The 21,421-nt window shown below is 51.9% G+C and overlaps 2 protein-coding genes across 5 annotated transcripts in view; one reads left to right on the plus strand and one right to left on the minus strand.

Annotated features, from left to right (window-relative positions):
- PEBP4 (phosphatidylethanolamine binding protein 4) overlaps positions 1-6,252 on the minus strand; it is a 274,119-nt gene extending 267,867 nt beyond the window's left edge. The window contains exon 1 of the mRNA XM_073017996.1: positions 6,122-6,252. The gene's annotated coding sequence lies outside the window, so the exon portion shown is untranslated. The remainder of the gene's footprint in view (positions 1-6,121) is intronic.
- Positions 6,253-6,378: 126 nt separating this feature from the next.
- RHOBTB2 (Rho related BTB domain containing 2) overlaps positions 6,379-21,421 on the plus strand; it is a 32,838-nt gene continuing 17,795 nt past the window's right edge. Inside the window, exons 1-4 of one of the 4 annotated variants that reach the window (XM_073017995.1) lie at positions 6,379-6,483; positions 6,597-6,668; positions 8,138-8,402; positions 13,646-13,724. In XM_073017995.1, the coding sequence (XP_072874096.1) occupies positions 8,204-8,402; positions 13,646-13,724 (278 nt within the window). In that variant the 5' untranslated portion in view covers positions 6,379-6,483; positions 6,597-6,668; positions 8,138-8,203. Of the gene's footprint in view, positions 6,669-8,137; positions 8,403-8,689; positions 8,782-13,645; positions 13,725-18,542; positions 19,157-21,421 lie in introns of those variants that run through there. The other 3 variants (XM_007961917.3, XM_073017994.1, XM_007961920.3) reach the window with 3 other exon arrangements.

Consider the following 21,421-nt stretch of genomic DNA (forward strand, 5'->3'; position numbering starts at 1 on the left):
CCTGGCACACCTGCCAGGACTCATTCAAGAAATGCTTACCGGCTGGAGTTGATTCAACCACCCAGTAAAAGTGAAATGTCTCCTCATCTCTGGTTGTGGTGACAATCATTTTTAAACCTAGGCTGAATTTTATCGATATTCGAAAGAAGGAGAGCTTGGATGAGTCTGGGGGAGCTACCCTCAGCTCATCCCTGGTGTAGGACACCCTCACCCTGGCTACTGCTCTTCTTTGCTTCAGTGGAGCCCTGAGACATTCTCTCTCTCAGCAGGGCAGGCCCCTCAAGACTGTTTTAAGTAGGCTGGTTTTGAGAGCTGGGTCTTTTGCCAACCAGATTCATTTGAATAAGCCACCAGGTCCCTGCTTCGAATTAGGGAATTCAGGAATTTGCAGCTGTGGCTAGTGCAGGCTCCTTCTGTGGGGGTTGAAAGGGGGCAGAGGTGGGAGGTGGGGTAGGGGTGAAGCTGAAAGGGACAGAGGTGGGTGCAGTCAGCTGCCCTGTCCCCCCACTGCCCGCCCCTGAAGCAACTCAGTGTGTTCTCCCAGTGTGTAGAATGAGCAATAGGCCCACTCCTGGCTGGCATGCTCTTACAGCAAAGTGCCAGCTTTTCCAGACGAGTTTAGGGCCTCAGCTTGGCCCTGAGCCCAGTCAGCTGAGCACCAGCTGCAGCGGCGCCTTGCTGCTGCAGCCTGGGCGGTCCCACATCCGGGCCACTTTATACTCAGGTGCAACTGGCCCCTTGGCCCACCTGCCCCCCCGACCCCAGGCGCCCCCACCAGGATCTTAGAGCCCTCAGTGTATCAGTGGTGGTGACCGTTACCAGAGAGGCTGAGCCCTGGGACCTGCCCAGGCGTTTCTGCAGTAGACTAGAAGAGAGCAGCCCCCGCTTGCTCCATTGACCTCTGACTCTGTCCTCCCACCACTGCAACTAACCCAAGTGCAGGAAGACTCAGAGGCCACTGGTTCAGTGCCTCCATCCCTATGCCATCAAGTAGCCAAGGAAGCGCCTGGGCAAGATGGCAGTATGTTTTAAACCCGTTCCTGGCTTTCCCACCTGCTGTCGGGAGACACTGCTCTACCATTTCCTTCCAATAATCTTCTTGCCACTCCTCATTCTCAAATCTCTCTTGGCCAGGCGCAATGGCTCACACCTGTAATCACAGCACTTTGGGGAGGCCGAGGCGTGTGGATCACTTGAGGTCAGGAGTTCGTGACCAGCCTAGCCAACGTGGCGAAACCCCGTCTCTACTAAAAATACAAAAATTAGCTGAGTATAGGCCGGGCATGGTGGCTCACGCCTGTAATCCCAGCACTTTGGGAGGCTGAGGCAGGCGGATCACAAGGTCAGGAGATCGAGACCATCCTGGCTAACACGGTGAAACCCTGTCTCTACTTAAAAATACAAAAAAAAAAAAAAAAACTAGCAGGGCGAGGTGGCCGGTGCCTGTAGTCTCAGCTACTCGGGAGACTGAGGCAGGAGAATGGCGTGAACCCGGGAGGCAGAGCTTGCAGTGAGCTGAGATTAAAAAAAAAAAAAAAAAAAAAAAAATTGCTGAGTATAGTGGTAGGAGCCTGTAACCCCAGCTACTCAGGAGGGTGAGGAAGGAGAATCAGTTGAACCCAGGAGGCAGAGGTTGCAGTGAGCCGAGATGACGCCATTGGCAAGAGGATCACTTGAGCCAGTGAAGTTGAAGCTGCAGTGAGCTGTGATTGTGCCACTGCACTCCAGCCTGAGAGACTGAGTGAGACTCCATCACAAAAAGAAACAAATGAAGACAACCCTACAAATCTTTCTCACATACTATCTTATTCCATTCAGGCTGCTCTAATAAAGTACCTTAAACTGGGTGACTTATAAACAGAAATTTATTGCTTGTAGTTCCAAAGGCTGGACAGTCTGAGATCAAGGTGCCAGCTGATTCAGTGTCAGGTGAGGGCTGGTTTCTCAAAGACAGTACCTTCTGGCTGCTTCCTCTCATGGCAGAAGGGCCAAATAAGCTTCCTCAAGCCTCTACCTCTTTTATGAGGGCACTAATCCCATTCCTGAGGGTGGAGCCCTCATGACCCAATGACCTCCCCCAAAGCCCCGCCTCTTAACACCACCACATTGCAGATTATGTTTCAATATATGAATTTGGGGAGTACACATTCAGATCATAGCAGATAACAACATGGAAATGCCCAGCAAGTTAGATTTGCGCTTCCATGTACAACCCAATTACTGACACAGGCACTGTCTTGAGGATGGGGAGGTGCCTCTGATGTTGGGTTAGAAATTCTGGGGACCATGGTAAACTAGCTCTGCTTGCCGTGTGTAAGGGGGAATATGGACAACATGAAGATAAATCTGCACCAACGTGTGACTACTCTTACCTTGATCCAGTGAAAGACAGTTCAAATCATTTAGTTAAAAAAAAAAAAAAAAAAAAGGCAAAAGGCCAGGCACAGTGGCACATGCCTGTAAACTTAGTTACCACTTTGGGAAGCTGAGGCAGGAGGATCACTTGAGGCTAGGAGTTTGAGGTATGGCTGGGCAACAAAGTGAGACTCCCATCTCAAGAAAAAAAAAAAAAAAAGAAAAGAAAAGAAACGAAACTCTGAGGCTGGCAGTTCAGCCAGAGTAAAGCATGAGTAAAATGTGGATAGTTACTTAGTTTTGGTGATGGTTATCATAACCTAGGTTTTACTTTTCTACCTTGAGGGAGAAAGGTTTTGAGTGTGCAGAAGAAACAAAGGCATGACTTTTTTATCACTTAAATAACGGTTTCACATACTTCAGATGGTTCTGATAAATATTCAGCAGTGTAACTTTTTTTTTTTTTTTTTGAGACAGAGTTTTGCTCTGTCACCCAAGCTGGAGTGCAGTGGCGCTATCTTGGCTCACTGCAACCTCTGCCTCCCAGGTTCAAGAGATTCTTCTGCCTCAGCCTCCTGAGTAGCTGGGACTACAGGCACGTGTCACCACGCCCAGCTAATTTTTGTACTTTTTCGTAGAGATGGAGTTTCGCCATGTTGGCCAGGATGGTCTCAATCTCTTGACCTTGTGATCCACCCACCTCTACCTCCCCAAGTGCTGGGATTACAGGCATGAGCCACCCTGCCCAGCCAGTGCCACGGAATCTTACACTGCAGTGAGAATGAAGTCACCACATCTATTCCTATCAATGTGACCAGCTTTTAGTAATGCAAGACTGAGTGCAAAAAAAAAAAAAAAAAGTACAAGAATTGTTGTACATGTAGTATAATACAGTTTCTTAAAACTTAAAAGCAAGCCAACCTAAACAGTATGTGATTCTAGGATGCCCACATAATATGATACAAAATATCTTCAAAGACAATATCACCATCAAATAAATGACAAGCACAAAATACAGAACAGGGCTGGCTCTGTTGGAGAGGTCGGAGGTAGGAATTGGAAGTCACCACACAGGTGCAGCTTCAACCAGGCACTGTATTGATTGTGTAATACATTAAGTTTCATGGTTGATTGGGTCCTTATTGTGGTCTATGACTTTGATATGTGTAATATTCTTATGCACCATATATTACATCATTTAAATATGTTAATGACTATAGCAGAAGGAAACATGAGGTATATTCAAAGCGTGTAAGTGGAACATCTTCAGTTTAAACCCAGACAGCCGGACTTGGGATTCCAGACTCTTAAACCCACCTGATCATGATGTAGTGTTGTCTTTTTAAAGGTGTTTCTGGCCGAGCGCGGTGGCTCACACCTAGAATCCCAGCACAGTACTTTGGGAGGCCAAGGCGGGCAGATCACCTGAGACCAGGAGTTTGAGACCAGCCTGGTCAACATGGTGAAACCCTGTCTCTACTAAAAATACAAAAATTAGCTGGGCGTCATGGTGCATGCCTGTAATCCCAGCTACTCCAGAGGCTGAGGCAGGAGAATCACTTGAACCTGGGATGTGGAGGTTGCAGTGAGCCGAGATCGCGCCATTGCACTCCAACCTGGGCAACAGAGTGAGATTCCATCTCAAAAAAAAAAAAAAAAAAAGTGTTTCCAATTTAGAAAAAAAAACTGTTATAGTCCTTGGTGTAGAATTAGAGACCCAGACTCATTTTCTTACCCCCACTCCTTATTCCTTTGATCTTCCCAAATGATCATGGTTCCCATGGGTGCGGCTAAGAGGGAGTGTTGGGGACAAGCCTCAACACCACCCATAGGGTACCCGAAGTCCGGTGGTGACAAAGGAATGAGAACAGACAGGTCAAGGGTTCATAAAGGTGGGAGTCAGGGGGCCAGTTACAAAATGGAGGCTGCAAAAAGCCCAGAGTTCTGGTTCCACACTATTTATTGAGTATAATCACTTAGATCTAAGAAGCAGATGTTCAGGGCGAAACAGTCAAAGGGAGGCAGCATGTCACAGGCATAATCTATAGCAATAGCAGTTTAAATGAATCTCCTTTGTGCTCAAACAGCATATCTTTAACTTATCGGAGAGGAGCTGGTGGGAGCGGGCTTAACTAGGAGTCTGTACATCTGTCCACATTCCAATGCTTCAAAGGAGTATCTTTCTCCTTGAACACAGTGTTTGTAGATAAGACAGCAGGTCTCGCTCTGAGCATGGGAACATGATGGCAATTAGGATGATTTCCTCCTCAGAGGTCTCTTGTGACTTTCCACAACTTATTGTCCCATATTTTTACGGCCAGTTTCTGCAGGCACCCCACAAGTTCTTTCCCCAACAGGGAGGAAGGTGCGATGGAGGGCTGGAAGCATGCTTTTCCAGCATTCCCTACAGAACATTCCCAGCCAGACCTGCCCGATGGGAAAGCAGAGAATTGACCAGACCCAGGGTGTGTCTTCACAGACACTCCAACGCCCCTGACCTGGACGGCCGTTCCTCTGCCTGGAGTCACTCTTCCGGCTGGAGTTACACGTAAGGGCATTGTTTCTAGAACCCACTCAGGATCTCCCCTGGCCTACCCACCAGTGCAGCCATAGGGGTCATCCCAGCAGGCAGCACAAAGTCCTTCTCAACAGAGGCGCTAGCAGGTGCAGGAGCAAGGCTGGGACCCCTCAAGCCTGGGAAGCTGGAAGGAGGAAGGGGGTCAAGGACAGTTAGGTAAGAGGTGGGAAAAGTAGTTGCCTTCCAGAGGAGTGGAGAACCAGGGGGCCTCTGCCAGTGACTGCAGCGAACATCAGAGACCCATGGGAGGGGATGCTGCAAGGACAGTGGACTTCTCTCTCTCTCTCTCTGTCTCTGTCTCTCCCTCTTTCTCTCTCTCTTTCTTATTTAACTGATGAGGCACTTGGTAGGGGGTTGCCAGGGAATGGGATGCTGGAAATGAATCCAGGTCTTTGATTTCCAGTCCAGTGCATTGCTCTGTGTGTGTGTGTGTGTGTGTGTGTGTGTGTGTGTGTGAGAGAGAGAGAGAGAGAGAGAGAGAGATAAGGTCTCACTCTTTTTGCCCATGTGTGCAGTGCCTTACTGCAGCTGCAGCCTCGACTTCCTGGCCTCAGGTGATTCTCCCACCTCAGCCTCCCGGATAACTGAGACTACCGTCATGGACTACCACGCCTGGCTAATTTTCTGTAATTTTTGTAGAGACGGGGTTTTGCCATGTTGTCCAGGCTGGTCTTGAACTCCTGGGCTCAAAGGATCCACCCACTTCAGCCTCTCAAAATGCTGGGATTACAGGCACGAGCTACCGTGCCTGACCCCCAGTGCATTGTTATGGCAATTTTCTTTCTCTCTTCCCTTCTCCAGAAGGGAGAGAGAGAAAGAAATTCTATCCAGGGCCAACCCCTCAAAATATATTGAAAATGGAGAGAAAACAGAGCTCAAGCCATTTGGAGTGACAGGCAGGCACTATCACCCCAGTATAAAGGTCCTTAGCATCCCAAAGGAGGAGCTATCAAACCTATAGGACTCACAAAAAGGTAAACTAAGGTCCAGAAATCCACTCCAAGAAGCATAATGGCCAGTCTAGATCTTACACTAGATCATTCCTGCTTCGTGTGTTTCCTGGCTGGCCAGCCCTGGATGTCTGGCCACTGTGAGCCGGTAGCTTTTCTGCTGTTTGCTTTCTACCTGTGTGCAGGTGAGCAGAAGCAGGAACAAAGCCTCCTCCCATCAACCAGCAATCACCCGTACCTTACTTCTTCATGGCCTTCCCTCTCCCCAGCTTCCGCCGCCTCTAGCTCAGGTAGCCGGAATTAATCACCGGTGGGGTTGAAGCCATAGCTTGTTCCCTGGCTGTAGGCCAGGCTCTCAAGATGTGCGTCAGAAAGGCCAGTGAGTGAAATTCCAAAGCAGTGTGAGTCACCAGGGGCTGAGAAGGATAGGTCAGGACAAAAAGAGCAGGAGGTGGGACCAAAACAGTGCCCTGAGGACCAGGGGCTGGGCCAGGCAACAAGAATGCTCAATTGGCCAAAGATGGGGAACAGGGCCTCAGGTCTAGGTGGTTTGTCTCTGGGCTCTGCACAGCCCTGGAGGACGAGGGAACTAGCCAGGAGGTCGGTCCCCTGGTCACACCCCTGGATGCAGGAATCATCTCCCTCATCGGCCTTCCCATAAGCTGGCCTTTGGATCCCAGCCCTTAAAACCCTTGTGTTGTTTCTTCCTGCAGACCTGGTCCAGAACACTGCTTCAGGACAGGGAGTAGCGACAGGCCAGCGGAGCCCCAGAGGCGAGGCGGCAGGTAAGTCTATAATCCTTCAGCCCTTGCTCTGTGCCCAGGGAAAAGAGAGGAATCTCCAAGCCCTGGCTTCTCTAACCTGTCTTCACCTGGTCACTCACAGCACTGCACAATTTCCAGTTCTCAGGATCAGATTTCTTCTAAAGGAGGGGTGTGTGAAGGGAGCATGAGGGGTAGGTGCGATCAGCAATCAGGCATCTTCCCCATCAAGGTGCGGCGGCCCCTGGACTGTGGCCCAGCAGCAACCTGTGGCAGCCAGATCTAGGGCAGGAGGTGGAGGGCAGGAGGTGGAGGGCATGTCCGTCATGAGGGTGTCCAGGGGAAGTGTCCACAGTCGCCATGTGCCAGCAGCAGGCCTGGATGCCACTCTCTCTTTGTGACCCTGGCCAGGATGGAAGGGAAGGCCCCTGAGATCAAGTAGATGACACTGCACCCCACCCCCCAACAACCCATTGAATCCTATCCATCTAGACGGGCCACTGGCCTAGAGGAGCACAGGAACAGCTTGTGATAAGGGGCCACCTCGGCCTTCTTGCCCACTCTAGCTCCTGCCTCTCCCCAACTGAAGGTTGCTTTCCACACCTCTGTTGTCCTGTTGCTCCTTCCTCTCCTTTTTTTTTTTTTTTTTTTTGAGATGGAGTCTCACTCTGTCACCCAGGCTGGAGAGCAATGGCGTGATCTCGGTTCACTGCAACCTCCGCCTCCCGGGTTCAAGCGATTCTCCTGCCTCAGCCTCCCAAGTAGCTGGGATTATAGGGGCCCACCACCATGCCCGGCTAATTTTTTTGTATTTTTAGTAGAGACGAGGTTTCACCATGCTGACCAGGCCGGTTTCGAACTCCTGACCTCAAGTGACCTGCCCGCATCGGCCTCCCAAAGTACTGGGATTATAGGCATGAGCCACCACGCCTGACTCCCTTCCCCCTTTTCTTACTACTCACCCCCATGTCCTGGGTAGCCCATTCACGGCTCCACCCCACTCTGGGAGCTCCCCATCCTTTAGGCAGCAGGATCCGTTTACCAAGAGAAACTGAGCAGCATCCCTAATCCTCGCCCTCTCTTGACCTCAGTCCCCCAAATTTTGTTCCTTTCTGTAGCCACACTTGGCCAGGAGCTCTCAGGCTTACTGTAGAAATTCCTTCCAGGACAACAGAGACCCCCAACCACTTCCCCACCCACAACCCAGCCAGACTGCTGTCACTTCCTCGCAAAGGAGTAGCTGAACGTGTCACCCTAGCTTTTGGAAGGGTTGGGGCTGAGACAGATGCTAGCTAGGCTATGATAACTCAGACAAGGGACTGAGGCTGAGAGATGGGCATCCCAGGCACCGACACAGGTGGAGAAGGGCACAGGCTCTGCAGAAGTGGCAGCTCGGCTGATTTGGGCCCTCTCACCTCACCATGTAAGGATCTTCTTGGCCCTGGCTGTAAGTTAAAGAACTTTGTATCTTCTCCCTCTTCCCCGACCTCTAGGGCATATTTCTTCATCTGCAACGGCTAACACCTGTCAGTTCCTCTGATGGCCATCTCTATCAATACATGCGTACTTTCCTTCAACTGAGTTCAAAGTCACGTGCCTTGAAGCGAGAAAACATTTCCACTTTCTTTTTTTTGAGACTGAGTCTCATTGTGTCGCCCAGGCTGGAACGCAGTGGCACTATCTTGGCTCACTGCAGCCTCTGCCTCCTGGGTTCAAGCAGTTCTCCTGCCTCAGCCTCCCAAGTAGCTGGGATTACAGGTGCGTACCACCATGCCCGGGTAATTTTTGTGTTTTTAGTAGAGACAGGTTTCATCATGTTGGCCAGGTTGGTCTTGAGTTCCTGACCTCAAGCAATCCACCAGCCTTGGTCTCCCAAGTGTTGAGATTAGAGGCGTGAGCCATGCATCCGGCCACATTTCCACATTCTTTACTCCCTACTGGGCAAGGATTGTCCCCTGGGGTGCTTGTGGGTGGGGCAGGGCTCCAGGTCTAGTTTCAGCTGAGTCATTCCTGCCTCTCTGTTCTGTCTCCCTAACATGTCTTAGGCTAACATCACACAAGCAGAATTTCAGAACTTGAGGATCATTTAAGGAAACTGCCTAGGTTCAGGCAAGCAAAAGGAAACTGAAAGCCACAGGTAAAATCTGGCATCAGAACCATAGACTGGGGCCTGACGCAACTGCCAACTAGCCGTGACTTTGCGTAGGCCTCGGTTTGCTCATCTGTAAGATAAAGAGGGTGATTTTGACATAAATTAAGAATAACGTGCTAGGGCACGAGGCCTCAGGGCTGTGCTGTGCGTCTGTCTCCCCGAGAGAATCTGAGCCAGCTGCCTGGTGAGAACCCTTACCCTGTCTGCTTGCTTTGCAGCCCTGGCAAGTCACATCCCCTCTCCGAGCTCCACTTCCTTCTCTGCCAAATGGGGATAAGAATAGTTCCTCCATCTCATAGGATTGTTTTGAAATTTAAATGAAGTAGTACATGCAGCACAATCCTGGGCATGTAATAAACACTCAGTAAGTTATTATTAGTATTATTATTATTAAACTTAGCCTCCTTGACGACATGATAGCATATCATCATTTTATCATCCTCACCATCTCTTGCACAGGGTCTGGCACTAGCAAGAGTTTAACATGCATTTGATAAATGAAAAAAAAGAAAGGATAAATGAAGGAAGGACCAAACAAGTCTCATATTTTTCAGAGAAATGGGGGACCCAGGTTAAGCAAGGGGACTCGGGGTGCTGCACAGGCAGGTCAGGTGTATTCTGTCCCGGAAGGGCTGCTGGTGCCCCCGTGCCACCTTCGCCCTCCACACCCCCACCACCCCACCTTGCAGGCCTGCAGCTGGGAGGCAGCCTGCAGGCGGGACATCTTGGCTGGACCTTGGACTTGACACCTCCTAGCCCCCGGCTCCCTGGGCCTCAGTTCTGCATCTGTGAAGGGGTGGCCACTGTGAGGCTTTGCAGAGGTGGCAGTGCATCAGTCCACTCTAGGGAGACTCTCTTCTCCAGCCAGGCTTCCACCAGCAGCTCAGGCTCCCAGGGGACTCTCTGTTGGTGCCTCCCAGAAGGAGGAGGAAGAGAGGGTGGGTTGGGAGGAAGATTATGTGACCCAGAGTGAATGTTTCCAGGCATGTGGTAAGCCACAGACAGCCAGAAGGTTGAGGTGTATATTTAGTGGCCTTTGAGGCACCCTGAACCGTGTGTCCAATGGGTGGTACCGCCCTGCTGCTCAGCCCAGGCCCCGCATCCCAGGCCATCTGGGGTCCAGCCTGTTCCACCAAAAGCTTCCAACTCAGCGCCGGCTTCTTGCCTCTCCAGTCCCTGCGTCATCTGCCTATGGTCTGGCCTGCTTGCCTGCCTCCCCCCACCTCAATTCATGCCTTGCGGAGAGGTCAGAGACTGTGTGTGGGGGAATAGCCATGTCCTGTGGAGCAATGCTTTGGCTGTGACAAGTCAGAGTGGACTCTCGGTTTTCTCCACCCAAGCCCTTTCCTTCTTCTTAGCTTAAAAATTGTCACTCTGGGAGGGGATGGGATTCCCCTGGGTGAGCTCAAAGGTAGCTGCTAAAACTTGGGCTGATGGGAGGCTGAGAGAGGGTTGTGGGTCCGGAGAAGGCCAAAGCAAAGCAGCTGCCCTGTGGGCTTCTCGTCACGGTCACCACCTCTGGAAACTTCTGGCCAGCTTTCCCTGCCCTCGTCCATCCAGGGCCCATCCAGGCTTGAATACTTCCCACCAGGGCCCCTGGGATCCTGGCCGTCCCAGCCTGCTAATTTGTAAGCCGTCCAAGCCAGGGCCACGTGCATTTATTTTTATAGAAATCTCTGCTCAGGAAGTGGGGAAAGGATAGAACAGATAAACAAAAGGGAGGAGAAGTGAGGAGGAAAGGAGGAGAAAAGAGGGACCTGTGGAGATGGGCTGGAGGGTCTTTGATGGTTAAATGAGTCTGGTGGAAAACAGAGTCCTGGACAGTTGAGGGCATTCTCTTCTTTCAGCTAGAAAAAGTCAGGGCCAGAGACTCCTCAGGTATCATCCAGGTCAACGACCCGTTTTCCTGAAGACCCCATGGGGACAGGAACTCAGCTCCTGACTCCACTCCACGGCTTTTACACCATTCTCTGACTTGCATCGTCATTTGGGGGTCCATGTACCAAGAAGGCAGACGGTAAGGGGGATGGCTGGGCAGGGTCCAGCCTGGAACTCTGCAAGAGGAGCTCAGAGAACCACAGCCCTTCCCAGATGGCCCCTGGCAGTCCTCTAACCTGGGTCAAAAGCAGCTACAACCTTAAATTCCTGCCTAGATACTGACATCCAGCAATGCCCAAGGGAAGGGTCAAAGTTCAGGATTAGTTGACCTTGATAAGAACGCTGACTCTTCCAAGTGTTTACCACACAGATTCCGCACCCCGAGTCAGACAGCCTCATTGAAACCAGCCTCATTGCAATGTGATCATGTTTTTAAGCAGCCTGTTCTGTTCCACGCACTCCTTTATCTGGAAGCAGTAAACAAGAATGCACACGCTCAGTGGACCACCTCTGCAGGTCAACAAATAACTTTCTCATCCCTGACATCAACTGTTATCCCTGTTAGCAGAACCAACTATCAAAGGAGAGAGAGAGGTCAGAGGAGAAGAGACAGGGGGCTCCTGGACACATACGTCCCCTGCCCCCTCTAAATACTGCAGCCACATGGAAACCCGTGGCGAACAGTTGGGGCTTTTTATAATCTTTATTTGTTAACAGTTCAGGCTATTTTTTTTTCCATGCTGCAAGAGATGCTAATGCCTCATGAAAAAGTTGTGAAAAAAAAAAAAAAAACAAGTTTATTTTGGGGTGATCAGCCTCCTCAGAGCTTCTCACTCGCAGCTCTGCAGGGCTTAAGGAATGAGGCCTGCCCTCTCTCCGGAGGTCTGCAGCTTGGCCAAAGAGAAGGATTCTTAGACCCGGAAGCCCTGGCTGTAGTTTGCATTTTTGTCTCCCTCTTGTACCTTCTCTGCCTAGAAAACAGGGTAGAAATCACAGGATCTAGCTTCTTTCTGTTGCAGGCCTGCCTGATCGTGGCTTCCAGGCCCTGCCCTGCGATATCACCATCCCAGGGGACTTGGAGTGGATCAACAATCATTGATATATATCATGCATTTCCTTTGCATACAGTGTTTCATGGCATTAAGGGTGGTACTTGGAGCTTTTGAAAGACAAAAACCAATGCCCCAATTTCTCTACTGAAGCCAGAGATGCTTCAGAGATGCAATAAATGTTTCATGGAGGCCTTGGGCAGCCATGACTTCCTGGGAGGCAGGGCCAGGGTAGGGAGCATTGGGGGAATGGGCACGGGGGTCTGCATGCCCACACTTCTGCCAGCAGGGACTAGGCATAGCCTGGCCAGACTGGACTGGAAGTGGATTCTTCAGGTCCTGCTTGGAGCAGCTCTGCCAGCTGCACGATGTGACTGTAGGATGGCTGCAAGAAGAGGCTGGCCAGCTGGGAGGACCCCACTGTCAGAACTCTGACTGGTGCTCCCTGTTCTGGGCTTCATTTTTCTGGGAGACCCACAGGCCACTAAAGCCAAGGTGTGCATGGGATTTTCCTCTTTTCTTTCTTTTTATGAAGGGGGAATGGGTTCTTGCTCTGTCACTCAAGCTGCAGTATGGCGGTACGATCATAGTGCACTGCAGCCTTGAACTCTTGGGCTCAAGTGATCCTTCTGCCTCAGCCTCCAGAGTAGCTGGGACTACAGGTGTGCACCATGGCATCCGGTTCTACATGGGATTTTTTGACCTTGGGGGATTAGACCCTTACCCTCCATGCTGTCTGCCCTCCACACACGACCCAGATGGCAGAGACACAAATGGGAGGTGGCTCCCCCTTTACCCAGGGCATGGGGCTTAGGTCTGCGAGGGGGAGCAGGCAGAAATGGAGAAGGAGTTAGAAGGATCTCAGTGCTGGAAGGTACAGGAAGAAGGTCATGTAGCCACCCCTGTCTTCGGGTAAGGGATAATGTGATCTCCCCAATGGGAGACCAGAGAAATTAAGGTTCCTGCCCAAAGTCACACAGCCACTTCCAAGGTTGGCACCAAGTTCAATGGTTGCTCCTCCTCCTTGGTTTCTTTTCACTCCTGGGAGCTTCCTCTTCTCTTGGCTTCTCTGGCTTCCCTGCCCCTGAAGGGTTGTCGCAGAAGTGCCCTTCCATCCTCCCTGAACCATACAGTGCCAACAGTCTCCAGAGCTGTCTGCCTGGCATCTCTAATCTCTCCCTTGATCACTTCCAATCTCTCCTGAAATTCTAGACTTTTCTTTGGCTAAACTAGTCCCAAGACTGTGACTGACCATTTAAAGAAACTGAAGGTGGGGACGATTGCAGAATTAGATTCTCTTTCTGTCTCTTACCATGTGTTTAATCCTCACTCTCTCTCCAAAAAATACCTCCTCCTTCCATTCTCAGCCATGCTGGCCATCAGCTGGTCTTTTTCTGAGTCTCAATTTGGGTCAGGAGATGTTTCAATGAAAAGAATGACCAAGAAAATATAGACCTTCCATACTAGGCACCCACAGAGGATATCAGGGCCAGAATGAGTCTTGGAGGTCACCTGATCTGGCCCTTGTCCATGAGAAAGTGAGGCCCAGAGAGGGGAGGAAATTGTCCAGTGTCAAGCAGCTTTGTACAGGCAGAATCCAGGCCTCTAATGCACGACTGACTGCTCTTTTACAAATCGCCAAACCAGCTCAAAATCCGCAAATGCCTGAGGCCCATGATGCATGAGGATCCCAGTTTCGGCCTCTCATCTAGTCCCTTGACTCCCTGGGATGACCTCGGTCTTGGCCCCCAGGCTGGGGTCTCACCCCCCACTGGGCCCAGACAGCAGGGGCTGCTCTCTTGTCTTGAGCAGGGCCCTCTATCTGAGCTAAGCTACCTTGGAGAAATTCCCAGTGTGCTCATTCCCTTTCTCCCCTCTGTCTCCCCTGCCCCGCCCCATCCACTGCTGTCCCTCACAACCAGGAGCCTGCAGGGAACACAGAGCAATGCAAGCCTGGAGAAAAGGCCCAGATGGCCCCCGGAAGACCCCTTCGGACAGCATGTGAGTAGATACTGTGTACTGTGCTCTCCCTTCCCAAACATCGATTCATCCATCGAGCATTTATTAAACATCTCCCAAATTGTTTATTGAAACACTAGGCTGCAGGCACTAGACTAGCATAAAAAAAAAAACTTTTTTTTTTTTTTTTTTTTTTTTTTGAGACAGAGTCTTAGTCTTCACCCACTGCACCGGAGTGCTGGAGTGCAGTGGCACGATCTCGGCTTACTACAACCTCTGCCTCCCAGGTTCAAGCGAGTCTCCTGCCTCAGCCTCCTGAGTAGCTGGGATTACAGGGACACGCCACCATGCCCAGCTAATTTTTGTATTTTTAGTAGAAAGAGGGTTTCACCTTGTTGGCCAGGCTAGTCTCAAACTCCTGGCCTCAGGTGATCCACCTGCCTTGGCCTCCCAAAGTGCTGGAATTACAGGCGTGAGCCACCAGGCCAGGTTCAAAATACCTTTTTGAATAAGCATTATCCTTTTCAAAAAATTAAAAAAAAATTTAATAGAGACAGGATCTTATTACATTGCCCAGCTGGTCTCCAACTCCTGGGCTCAAGCTGTTCTCCCACCTCAGCCTCCCAAAGTGCTGAGATTACAGGCATGGGCCACCGCACTCGGCCTGAACAAGCATTATAGTGTTGCTTCCTGGCCTGTGAGCAGGAACCTTATCTGAGGAAAGAGAAACCTCCATCCTGGCTCTTAGGAAAGCTCCCCTGCCAGCCCCAGGGAGTTCTCAGTACAATCTAGGAGAGAGAAAAACCCAGTGATAGACTAGTGTGATTGATATTATTAGGGGAGCACAGGGGAAGAACAGGAAACTTACACTTTGTCAAGTGTAAGAAAGTATTCATGGAAGGCTTCCTGGAGGAAGTGATATCTAGGCTGAGACTTGAAAGATGAGTACACAGTTACCTGGTGAAAGGAGTAGAAACAGAAAGAGTGTTCAGGCTGAGGAAACTGCTTGTGCAAAGTCCAGAAGCTTCCTGTATCCTTGTGGGGACCCGATGGTGTCCCTTAAGCCCCGGACAGGGAAGCCGAGAGACTCTAGGCTTTCCAGATTCAGTTCCTTCACTCTGCTAGGGCTCTGCATCTTGAAATGCCTCTACTTTTGCTCATGGCTGGTTCTGAACTTTGCCCCAGCTGCAGGGTAGGGACAACACGTGCCCCAGCCTGCACATGGCAGGGGGTGGGGGGCGGAGCTCATGTCACAAGGCCCATGGGCTGGGCTCCGCAGAGGCTCCACTGTTCCAAGACAGGGGTGCCATGAAAGCGTGGTTAGTACCCTGCAAAGTGTTGAAGGGTAAAGCTGCCTGTGAAGCAAAGCGAAGGTGCAGGTTGGAGGAGGGGCTGAGCCAGGGGGTCTGCATTGGGCTGGCACTGGGGAGGGGCCTTCAGAGCCACAGGGAGAGCAACGCTGGTGGGACTGGCTGGGGAGCCTGCTGCGTGTGCGCTTTCCTAAGAGCCAGAATGGAGCTTTCTCTTTCCCCAAATAAGCCTCCTGTTCACAGGCAGGCATCTGCCCGGCTTCAGGAAAACAGCAGCCGCGTGACGGCCTGGAGGAGGGTGGTGTGGGGAGGCATGAAGGGGGTGCCTTCTGGGGACAGGTTCCAGGGGTTGATGTCACTGGGGAGGTGGGTCACAGAGGGATTTGGCGAGGGAAAAGATGCTGGGGTTGGGCAGGGGCAGGAGATTGTAGAATGGAACTTGACTCCATGCTGCCAGGAAGCCCTCGGGCTACAGCCACGTGGCTGGGCACGTGGCAGGACATTGCCAGACCCACCAGTGGAAGCAGGCTTGGGAAGCCAGGGATGGTGGGAATCAGTGCTCAGGCTCAACTGCTCCTCGGAATTACACCAGTGTTTCCAAGCTGCAGCAAATGGGCAGAGAGGGCTGGGGTGTGTGTGTGTGTGTGTGTGTGTGTGTCTGTGTGTGTGTCTGTGTATGTAACAGAATGGAGGAGGCAGAGAAAGAAAGGCCAGGAGCTTCTGTCTCCCACCCAGGCCTGCCTTGAGAAGTCACCTGAATTGAGGAAAATGGATTCCTCAGGGCCTGGGGTGGGAGGGCGCAGTGAGGAGAGTGGGAGGCTTCCTGTGCTGTGAGACGCTGCTGCCTGCTGGGTGCTAACAGCTGGGGACAGGGATGGGCATGAGAGGGCCCAACAGCTCCTCGCTTGCTGGTGGGGAAGCCTGGCCTCTGGGAATGGCCCTGTTTTCCAGGATTTGGCATTGGAGAGCTGGACAAAGATGAAAGGACATGGCAGATCCTTGCCTGGGGTGCCAGGGGCTGGAGGCTGTCTTGAGTAGCAGGAGTGGAGGGCCCAGGGCAGTCCTGGCCCCGGCTGGCTGGGAAGAAGGCCTGGTTTTAGCCACAACTGGGGCACAGGCCGACGGCTGGAGCTTGCTGGTGGTCTGCCCCTTGCACAGCGGGGAAAACGCTGCCGTCTGTGAGTAGTGAACCGTGGGAGCTCCTCGCAGGCTGGCCTATGGAAGAGGTCTGCGGAGGTCCCCAGACAGCCTAGGGTGGGACATGGATGGGGCGGCTTGACAGTGACAAGGGGCTGCAGAGGATGGGCTGGGGGGCACTGGTTGGAGGAGGTGGGGACTTGGAGGAACTCTGATGATAAGAGGGGACTGAGTGAGCCGCCAACCATGATAGCTGAGAGGTGAAATGATGGGGAAGGACTTTGGTTTGAAGAAAGGCTGAAAGAGGGAACTGCGTGCAAAAAGCAGGGCTGGGAATTGAGGAAACCTCCCCAGCAAAGCTCCTACCTCTGCCTGAAACACTTCACTGAGTGTGAGCCGGGCGGGAGCTGTGGGGGCACAATTTCATTTGACACCCACATTTTTGTCTGAGACCCTTCCCCTGCAATCAACACTACACCTTGGAATTCGCATAGTCCAGCCTGGTTGAGGTTTCCAGGCTGAGCTGCCTTTTTCTCCCAAGGTGGAAAGGGTTCCAGCTTACAGGCCGAGCAGCCACCCTCTCCTGCTTCATGACTTTGGGTGGAAGGGAGTTCTGTCTTCCTACTCCTTGCTCCACCGGGGCTATGCCTCCTGCCAGGACAGGTGAAAGGTGATGTCAACTGGCATCTGGCACTCAGCTGGTCTCTGGAGGTAGGTGGAGGGAAAAGGGTGTCTGTGGGAGAGACCCTGGCCTGCCGTGGGAACCATGCAGAGAGCTCACGTTACGATTTTCTCCAGCGCAGGGGCTCTCTTTGGCACACAGAAGATGGGGTAAGGCTCTTTAATGCCAAACATGTGGAGGAAGAACATATGTGAGCACGGTTTGGTTTCTCTCCTAAATATGTATTCAAATAAGTACTTTCTGGTTTATGGAGGGTGATTTCTAACCAGAAATGAGAAGCAAATAGCCCTGTCAGTCGTTGTGAGCCTCTTGGCTAGCTCTGGGTAGATGTAGAAAGGGGTGGAAGAAGCATCCTCCAACAATCGAGCACTTCCTGTACATTGACCAGGTAGGTAGGCACGTTGATCACAAACACCTTGATGGACAGCTTCCAAGTATATGTATTCACAGATAAGAGCATGCTTCAGACAATACAAAATTCATTTTTAACCTGGCTTTCTTTTGGCAGTCAATTTCTCTTCCTAATCATATTTTGCATAAACTAATATTAGAGTGGATTTGCATTTTCAGAGCACAAGATGGAGGAGTGGTGGAGGCGGTTCAGGTAGGCGGCATGCCAGTCTGGGCTTCAAAAATTGTCCAGAGGTAACTGAGGAGTTGAATCAAACCAGACTGAGCTGACTACTGTAACACTAGCAGTCATGATCATCCTGGCTGGGTGCTGTGGCTCTCACCTGTAATCCCAGAACTTTGGGAGGCCAAAGCAGGCAGATCACCCGAGGTCAGAAGTTCGAGACCAGCCTGGCCAAGGTGGTGAAACCCCTTCTCTACTAAAAATACAAAAATTAGCCGGGCATGGTGGCGTGCACCTGTAGTCCCAGCTACTTGGGAGGCTGAGGCAGAATTGCTTGAACCCAGGAGGTGGAGGTTGCAGTGAGCCGAGATTGCATCACTGCACTCCAGCCTGGGCAACAGGGGGAGACTCCAAAAAAAAAAAAAAAAAAAAAATTATCCTGATGAAACCAGCCTTGAATATGGAAAGTGTCTTCTAAGGACCACTCAGGTTATAGATGTTATACCTTAGAATCTCTCTATTTTACAGAGGGGTAAATTGAGGCAGAGAACCCAAAGAAGGCTTAGGGACGATTTTCTAGGCTACTGTCTTCATGGTGTTTCTTTCAGAGATCAGCAGCTATTACTGAACTCCAGGAGGCAACAGGAGGGAGGTGGGATGGAGGTGGGGACCCGCTGAAGAAGGCCTAGTTGGGAGACAGGTAAGGTGGTACAGGTACCCACCCCACAACTCATTAAGGGCCATGGAGGGAGGAAGGCTCTCAAATGCCACGAAAATTCCCAAGGCAGTGGAGGGCTCGTATGGAAACGCCGGTTCTTCGTTCCTACCCACCCCCCTGACTGCCCCTGCCGTAGCCTCACCATGGGCAAGTGGTGAGGACCTGGGTTTACAACCACACGTTCTCCTCCAACTAGCATCCCTTCCAGGGCGCACTAGGATGCCTCTCAGAGGTTCTTCCCTGCCTCCCGAAGTAAAGGGGAAAACCCCGTGGGCGTCCGAGGAGGTTTTGCACCTCGCCAGGTGGAGGGACCTGTACCACCCAGACCGGCGAGCCGAGACCCTCCTCGCGGCGTCCCTGCTGGAGGGGCGGAGGAGGGCGGGCGGCGGGCGGGAGCGGTGCGGCAGGGCGGGGTCTGCGGAGCGTCCAATCCCCTTCTTCTCCAGCCCGCCCCCTCCCCGCCCCCCGAACGCTTTCCACCAACCGCGCGCAGCAGTGGGCGGGGCCCGTCACGGCCGTCGTCTTGGGTGCGATTTTTTCTCCCCCCTTTTTTACCCTCCCTTTTTTTTCTTTTTTTTCCGCCTATCCTTTTTTTGTGAATGAAAAAAGGAGGTCGCGAACGGTCCCCGGGACTGCAGCGCCAGGCGTTTTCGCGGCAGCGCCTTCGCCGCGGGCCCGGGCGCGTAGCGGCGGCGGCCTCGCCCCTCACCCGGAGCCCCTGCGCGCCGCCCGCAGCCTCCGCAGCCCGGCTCCGCGCGCCGCCGTGACATTGGGCGCCCGGGGCGCGGGGCGATGCTGATCCGGAAGGGGCAGCGGCTGCAGTGCAGCGCGCGCGTCCGCTCCTGGGCCCACGTCCGGCCTGGGCTGCCCTGCTGGAGTTTCTGAGCGGCCGCGAGCCGGCCGGGAGGCTGGAGCCCAGCAGCAGCGCGGCGGCGCCGGCGTCGTCCCAACTTGCAGGCGCGGAGGGACCCTCGACATTTCACTAAAATGAGCGTGCTCAGCAGGAAAAGATGTGTTCCTCACGCTAGAAGCCACCCCGTCACATGTAGTGGTGTAAGTAGATGGCTGCTCGCGGTTATGGCGGGGTGGCCAGCAGCCCTTGCAGACGCGCCGCGTCGCCCTCCCGGCCCTGCTGCGCCCCTCGCTATGTTTCCTGGGCCCCGCTCTTCCCTGGGCTCTGGCTCTGGCAACTGGGTTCAGAGAGGCTGGAGACTAATCCTTTCCGGTGTTTCTAGGGAAAGGAAGATGACTCGATTGCCTCGGCGTGTCGTGCCCCTCCCCCTTCTCGATGTTTAACAAATTTTAAATTTCTATTTTGTGTGTGTGCAGAGTAGCGTGTCAGAAAAAAAGAAACACGGTCCAGAGTGGTGGAAGTGATTCTGTTAAGAAAACAAAAACAAAACAACAGTGGAATTGGGGTGTTTTGCTGGCGGGTCTGGAGCTGGTTCTTTGAACTCAACTCCATTGCAGTCTATGTAACTGAGTTCTGTGAAACTACTGGGAAGATCCTTGGCGGTGTTTGGTGATGTGTCCACATTTTAGGTTTGAGGGGGCTTATCCTGTGTTTAGGCTTGTATTTCTTTAATATGACCATTCAGGGTCCCTTTGGGCCTTGCTTTCTGTTGGATCTGCACGGGGCTCCTTGCAATGCCAGCGACCCCCGTGGGAGCCTCCCCGAATTCGGACTCCGCTCTCTCTTTGTTCTTCTCCTTCCAATCTTCCCTTCCAATCCATCTCCCTTGATTTTACCTTCATTTTCAGGATTTTCCTCGCTTTCCCGTTTTGTAAGATGATGTGGGATATTGGTTGCTAGGAGACAAGCCAGGCTCCCAGGGAGATTCTGTTGTTTCCTTGACAACCAGACTAGGGCAGCCACAGATGAACAAGCCTCCTATCAGCTGTGGGAGGGAAAGGGGCCCTTTCTGAGCTCTGCAAAGAGTGTGTGTAGGGGTGTGGGGGTGGGACTGGGAGTGCACGAGGTTTGTAGCTAATTTCAGCACACCTTGGGTTTTGGCTTGCACCAAGTACAAAGAGCTGGGAGAGCAGTGGACAGGAGTCTGTTTTTGGAGAGGGGTACAGGGATCATGGGACAGGGATGGAAGGAACACATACCAGTGACTTTGCGATTGTCATGGAAGAGGAGTGAGTTGGGGGTTGTGATGCTCAGGGCCGGGTGGTGAGGAGGTCATAGTTTATGGAGGTTGACTGAGTGGGGATGAGGCAATTGAGGGAGAGTCTGGAGTCATGGAAGAAGAGAGAGCCAGAGGGAGAGGGGAAGTTGAGAAGCTCACTGAGTGGGCTGTATCACCATACATCAGCCATGATACAACATCAGCAACATCCTAGGGCAAAAATTGTATTACTCTTGGCACGCTCTCTCCAGGATAGGATCCTCCTTTAAGACAGGCCTGATTAGACTAAGAGTTTTGCCAGCTGAATTGGGACGGTCTGTATCTTAAAGAGAGATATAATTACACATATAGATATGCAATCTAGCATTATATAATACCACATTACATAAGAAGACAAACACCTCCTTTCAGCCCAGCCTCTCTTGGCACAAATTAACCACGGTTCAGGAGACTCTTCCAGTACCTTCATACCCATTTCCCAGAGTGGGAGACTGATATCCAGAAAAGTGAAGTGACTTGCCCCTTCCTAGATAGGACGGTAAACTTTGCCAGTCAGGCAGTTGGGACAGGGTAGAAAGGGTGAGATAATACAAATGGAGAGGCAGCTGAAGGACAAGCTGGGGATGGCTGAAGGGGCTGGGGAATGGAGGGAAGGGGTCGCGCAGCTTGGGAAGCAACTCAGCAGGTCTGGTGTCTAAACTCATGGCACAGTATTTGTCAATTTCCACTTGTTGATTGGCTGACCCCTGCTTAACCCTAGAGGTGACATAGCACAAGGGGGGCACCAGTGTTTTCATCACAAAGTAGCTGAACTTGGCCCAGCACTGCTCTGCTGGTGTCTTGGCATTATTCTCATTGTCAAAGTGCTCCTGGATTTGAGAACTGACACCCCTCCATTATGCCTCCTCATTACCCCGCTTCGGTCTACAGACCTATATGCTGAGAGAATCGAAACTTGAGAAAGAAGTTTTTTTGGCCCTTGGGTTTTAATCTTTATCCTCCAGCTGCACATATTTTGTATTTGGGATTGTATCTGTTTTGGTATTCGCTTGACAAAACAGAAACCACAGCCCAGGTGCCACCTCCTGGTACCAGCACATCCCTCAACTTGAGACCAGGAACTGTGAAAGTAGGGTTCCCGGTCCTCAGCTCAGGAGAAAGAATTGGGAGGAGGAAGCCTATGTTT

The sequence above is a fragment of the Chlorocebus sabaeus genome, chromosome 8, assembly GCF_047675955.1.
Source record: "Chlorocebus sabaeus isolate Y175 chromosome 8, mChlSab1.0.hap1, whole genome shotgun sequence".
Classification (NCBI taxonomy): Eukaryota; Metazoa; Chordata; class Mammalia; order Primates; family Cercopithecidae; genus Chlorocebus; species Chlorocebus sabaeus.